At 38.2% G+C, this 5888-nt stretch overlaps 1 protein-coding gene across 1 annotated transcript in view; it reads right to left on the bottom strand.

Annotated features, from left to right (window-relative positions):
* Positions 1–394: 394 nt before the first annotated feature.
* The window catches only part of LOC115235906, a 29022-nt gene continuing 23528 nt past the window's right edge, over positions 395–5888 (bottom strand). Inside the window, exon 6 of the mRNA XM_029807999.1 lies at positions 395–2077. Within this exon, the coding sequence (XP_029663859.1) occupies positions 1961–2077 (117 nt within the window). The 3' untranslated portion in view covers positions 395–1960. The remainder of the gene's footprint in view (positions 2078–5888) is intronic.

Genomic DNA, 5888 nt, shown 5'->3' with positions numbered 1-5888 from the left:
TTTCTATAGGTAACACGTAACAACACTCTATGTCGGATCCCAGAAAAATAGATTCGTTCATTTCTGGTTCTTTAGGTAGGAATCTCGTGTCTGACATGTTGCATTTGTACAAACGGGCATGCCAAACAAACATGTCAAACGCAACCACAAGTGGCCCACAATACGATCCTGCAACATTTTCCTCTCCCCCCTCCCCCTCTCTCTACGGCTCTCTTCAAGTTTCGTTTATGAATAGCGTTTCGCAAGTATTATCCACGCGTATTATTTACGTGTTACGCGGAATTTTGATCAAAGAATATGTGTGAGCAGTTACTCTAATTATCTCGGCTATTTTTAATTAGGCGAAATTTTTCTGTAATTCTAGCGTGCATTCATTAGTGCATCCTGGTGAGAGTTTTTTTTTTTTTGTAAACTACTTTTTTTTTGAAACTCTATTATATGACTCCCTGAAATTAAAAAACGCTCTTCAAACCTTCGGATCTCGCTCATTGTACGCAAATATGAAAATGTACATGGCCCCCCGAATACAGTGCAAAAGTGTTCGTATAATGCATAGAGAGAAAATTGGTTTGACATACCTAGAGAGAGCTCTCGAAGCTCGGTGATAAGCTAAGCGACTCGCACCTGTTTCGAGATGGCGGATAGCTTTACCGGGCCCTCTTCTCTTGGATGAAATCGCAATAACGCGCGTCTATTTTACTACTTTTTAAATTTTCGACAAAGTCGAAGACACTTGTGCTCACGGCGATCGCGTTTCTTTAACGAAATACGCTTGCGTTCTCTCGCGCAAAGGAACGTACCGTGATTTTATCTGCCGTTCTTTGAACGAGCGTAGAAATTCTTTGCTCTACTCAGATTTTTCTCGGCGATCTCTCTCTCTCTCTCTCTCTCTCTCTCTCTTTCAGTAGTCGCACGAATCGATAGATCGCGATTATTCGATGAAATTGATTTCAGGGCGACGATAGCTCGTTCGTTCTTTCCGCACGAGCGCCCTTTTCCGAAATCGAAGCGGAAACGTGCCGGAAAGACACGTTTGCCTTTTCTCCTCGCTATAAATCTTTAACCTCCTTACTCTCGCCGCCCTTTTTCTCCGACCATTCGATCCACGTGTTCGCGGAATTCTGACTTCTCGCGCATACAAGCAGAACAGCACGCGCGCGGCAATTAAGAGACAGCTCGCAAAGGATCTCGCCGGTTAATAAAGAATATTTTTATTTCATTTTCATTTTTTCGCGACTTTTCTCTCGCGTAAAAAAAGAAAAGATCGAGTCAGTCTTACGTGACAGTGTCGTATTAACTTGGCAGATCACGGAGAGCAAACGATCGATCGAGGCGACTCTCCGGCACGTCGGGTCTACACGATCTACTTTATTATCGTTCGATTCGCGATATCTCCACGATGTGCATCTCGCACCGACGATTTTTCTCCCGCGCGATCCTCTTCCATTCTTCCGGTGCTCCGTCATATCTTCTTGGAGTGTCCTTCTCACTCTCCTCGCTTCTTTCTCTCTTAATACTGATCTCCCACACGTTGTTTACTTTCGTAATCGTGATTATCATCATCTCTTGCACCATCTCTTAAATGAAAAATATATCCTCTTTGAAGAAAAAAATGCGCGTGAGCGCCGCGCTCTTCCTTCCTCGGCATATATTTTCCCTCTTCTCCCGTCCTTGGATCAATTTTTTCTCCCCGACGTTTTTCTTCTCTCTCTTTTCGACCTCCTCCTCTCCTTCGACTATTCTTCAAGCACTCTTCGAAAATAAGGAATATATTCTCTCTGAAGCAAAGCACGATAAAAGTCGAATGACTCTCCCCCTTCTCCTCGTGTCCTAGCGATTCTTCTCCTCATCTCGCCATTCTTCTCGCTTGATTCCCCATCTTTTGCCTCCCTCCCTCATCCTCTCGCGCTCCCCTATCCGCTATCTTTCGAAGGTAAAAAGTGATCCTGATCGGAGCCAATTACGTAAAGTATCTCATAAGGAGAATAAGCGTCATTGGTATAATGGCAGAAAGATTTGGCGTCGAGCTACCGTTGAGCATAACGCACTCCTCGTGCGTGTAAGACGCGCAGTGCGCCTGTAACAAACAAGACGGGCAATTCATCCTTCCTTTAGAGAATCCTCGTTATTGACTTTACTACTAGCTAAGATCGTCGCTCTCTATCTCTATATACATTCGCTTCTCCTTTCTTCAGTTTTTTTCTATACTTGATTTTTCTCTTCAGGTCTCTGTACTTTATCTTTAAAAACTAAGAAATAATGATAAAGATATCAAAGTGCACAATTTGGACTAGTACAATAATAATAATGTTGATAAATATTAATAAAAATATAACTTACTTTTATTATTATATTAATCCAAATGACGAATAACGAAGAAATTGAATTCTTGTAAACTTGTTGAATTGAGAATATTTATGACAATAATATAATATACGATATATACGCATATTAGATAATACGAAGAAATTACTTGCTTCCGATTTGTGGTGTCAATAAAAATTAACAAAGAAAAACTTACTTTTTCTTTGTTCAATGAAAAAATTTTGCGCACCATTAAATCATCGAAATACAGAGTATCAAAGTTTAACAAATTGAAACATGATCTGCCTTAAAATTTTATCAGAAAAAAGTCAAATTTAAATTTGTCAAAAAATAGAAAAATCGATTCCGTATCTTTTGTCAAGCATAGCGAATAAAATAATTAGGAGCGGAACAATTAGCGCAAGTACTCGGCACATAATTTTTCGTGCCAATGAGAAATATAATACAAGGTGGTGTAATACTCACTTTTAGCAGTGAGGTTGACATTCTGTCGAGGAAGTCCTTCGTGAATCGCGCTGTATCATCGCCACACTGACGGCGTACTGTACGATGAGAGCACTCCAGGTATTCCGTGAAGGCGCTGCAAATACAAACAAATATCCCAAACTCCATTGAAAATCCCCTTTCAAACGTTCGAATTGGATAAAGCATGTGGTTACCAATTGCATTTGCAAAATGCGAGCGAACACATAACAATCCGAAATACAAATGGAGAATATTGTGCAAAAATCATATCACTTAGAGATATTATTATATTAATCGCAAAAATTTTTTAAATTTTTGTACTCTTCTTAATATTTTTTTTTTCTTTTCGATTATTCTTTTCTGATACTATTTCCAAAATTTAAAACATAACTTTTAGCGCAGAATGAATTTTCATTCATTTTTTTAATTCGCCCGTTTTTTGCCGACCGGATGACTTTTTTTTATTTTCGCGAACAATAGCCCAAGATTGGATCTTTGCGAAGAAACAAAATGGTGTGAGAGATGTGTTTTTACGGCTCTGTTATCCACTTTTGGGTCGGCATCGCACTACTTACATCCCTCTCCCCTCGTTCTAACCCTTTCCGCGAGAGATGCGCAAGTTCAAAAGCTGCAGTAGACCGTGGCAGAGATACGCTAATGACATTACGTCCCTTCCCCTTGTATGTGTACAGGCATCAGCGTGAAACTTCCGACCTAAAGGACTGATTACACTCTTTTTGCGCGAGTCCTTTGAGCAACGCCCGTCGTTATTAATGCAGTTGTTTCGCCCAGCGAGCTCTTAAGTGTTAAATTATCACAGTCAAGGAGATTTTGACATCCTTTTGCGCTAATGCCGGAATTTCGAGTATTGCTTAATAAACCTATTTGTCCGCATTTCGTGCCTTTACTTCGCTCCAAAGATCCTTCGTGTCATATCTTAATTCGATTTCTCCTCAGCGCATTTAATATCGGTCTAGAAAAGAATTGATAATACTGATGTGGCAGAGAGTTCCCATTGTGCTCTCGAAACACGAGAATGCGATGTAATTGGGTATTTATTATGCTTTTTTTTTGCACCTTAAATCGATTTCCTTAAATTATTGACATAATTGCAGATTGATTCTTTTTAAAGAGTCCACCAGTCGTAAAGTCCAGAAACTTTAATTGAACAATCTATTTTATGATTTAATGATTATGGTGAATAATTTTATCATCAAGTCTCAATATTATTCCTCTTTTAACCAAATACATTTAGAATAAATATCTGTCGATTTGTGATGAACTAAATTTTTTAAATAAATATTCTCTTTTCGTAAGATAAAAATATTAGACTATTTCATTCTATTTTCATGACGGAAAAGTTGATAATCCGCGCGTAGGGGCGTGATAGAATTCAGATAAAACAGTCGCGATAGAATCTACATTTTGAAAAGTGACTAGGTCAAATTGACTCGCGCTTTGAGTTCCAAGGTTTACCTCCGCGTTGCCAAACTAACAAACTTTCCGGATAAGCAAATGGACCGCGAACGCATCCTATTTACAAAGATGAAAATTCCGGTCGAATGTGTATACTGATCTTGCATATAAATTTTATAACAGTATCATTTTTAGCTTATAATTGTAATAAAATTAATTCAAAAAACGCAATTTTACATATATCTCACAGTACTTTGGATCACGTATCTTTTTTTCTTTTATTCAGCTGTGTCTATATATTACTTTTATACGTCAACTCTCTATTTCCGGTTAAAATCTTTGAAATAATTAATAACGAATCTGCCGTACAAGTATTTATTTTTATTACTTCTACATGCAAAACAATCTATTCTTCGACTTACCAGCAAAGAGACTTGAGATCTTCTTCTTGTGTAGCAGTTGTGCGATTTGAGACCTTTTCCATCACTACCGTACCCTTCTGATACGCTTTGTAACACATCTCGTACTCGGCCTTGACTTTTTGCATGCACGGGGCGTGCTTCAAGAATTCTGCAAACAGAAAATTTTATTCCCTCTATTGGAGGATTGCGTATTGGTCGGAATGCGGGAATCGATAATGAAATTCCGCGGTCAATCAGCCCACAATTTCCCGCCGGAAAATGTATAATCTAATATTACTAAAAAATAAAGAAAAGAGATATACACGGTTACTAACTTTAATTAATGATGGCTTTAATTTATATGACAATATAATTAAGAATCACATATATTTCACTTAAAAAAAATTAAGTATATAATTCGTTTTCTACGCGTAGATTAAAAGTCAAAATCGATTACGCGACAGAATAATCCCGCTTTTATTCCCGAGTCTATTCCTAGAAAAACAACTCGACTTTATGTATGGGCGCGTTCTATAATTACAAGGGCATATACCTAGATCGTTGACTGATGCACTAATCATCTCTCTCGTCCTCTTTCGCGATTATGGTTTTATAGATGAAAACCGCTTTTCTCTATAGTCATCTTGTTTACGATAGACGAGCTTCACGTCACGCGCGCTAGCATCCGAGAAATCGATATTACTCCTTGCTAACGATTCATTATGTTACACGGTACTCTCCTCTCAGCCATAGAGGGGAGTACATTATGAAGAGTCATGCCTGCTCGATCGACCCGCGGACAATCTATGTGATATTCCTGTAATCTCGAGAGTGCCGGATACATTATTGACTCTAGTGCCATCTCCAATTGTTGAAGACCGACAGTTTGGAATTGCATTGATGCCCAATGCCGCTTGCCCAATTGGCAAACGAGCCGCTGGCTTTTGCACATCGTTATTCTCGCCGAAAGCAAAATCTACTCTACAATTATAATTTTACAGACGCGATGAATCCTTCGAGCAAGAGGCCGAAATATAATTTAATTTCAAATTTCTCGATTATAAATTAATATCGCTCTTTCAATATAGAAAGCAGCTTCATTTCTGTTATTTCTGTGCAACGAGTGTCTCTAATTACTGAGCTTTTCAGTTCTCTGCATTTTTCTTTTATTTCGCGTATCTGATTTTATCTTTTTTCTCCGTTTTAATGCTGAAATTGTTACGCTTGTAACATTTTGAATATACAAAAACGTAAAAGCGTTTAGCTAAAAAAAAAAAAAAA

Source organism: Formica exsecta, unplaced genomic scaffold (genome assembly GCF_003651465.1).
Source record: "Formica exsecta isolate Colony F162 unplaced genomic scaffold, ASM365146v1 scaffold237, whole genome shotgun sequence".
Classification (NCBI taxonomy): Eukaryota; Metazoa; Arthropoda; class Insecta; order Hymenoptera; family Formicidae; genus Formica; species Formica exsecta.
Note: the sequence above shows the minus strand (reverse complement) of the source record. Positions and strands in the feature narration are given on the sequence as shown.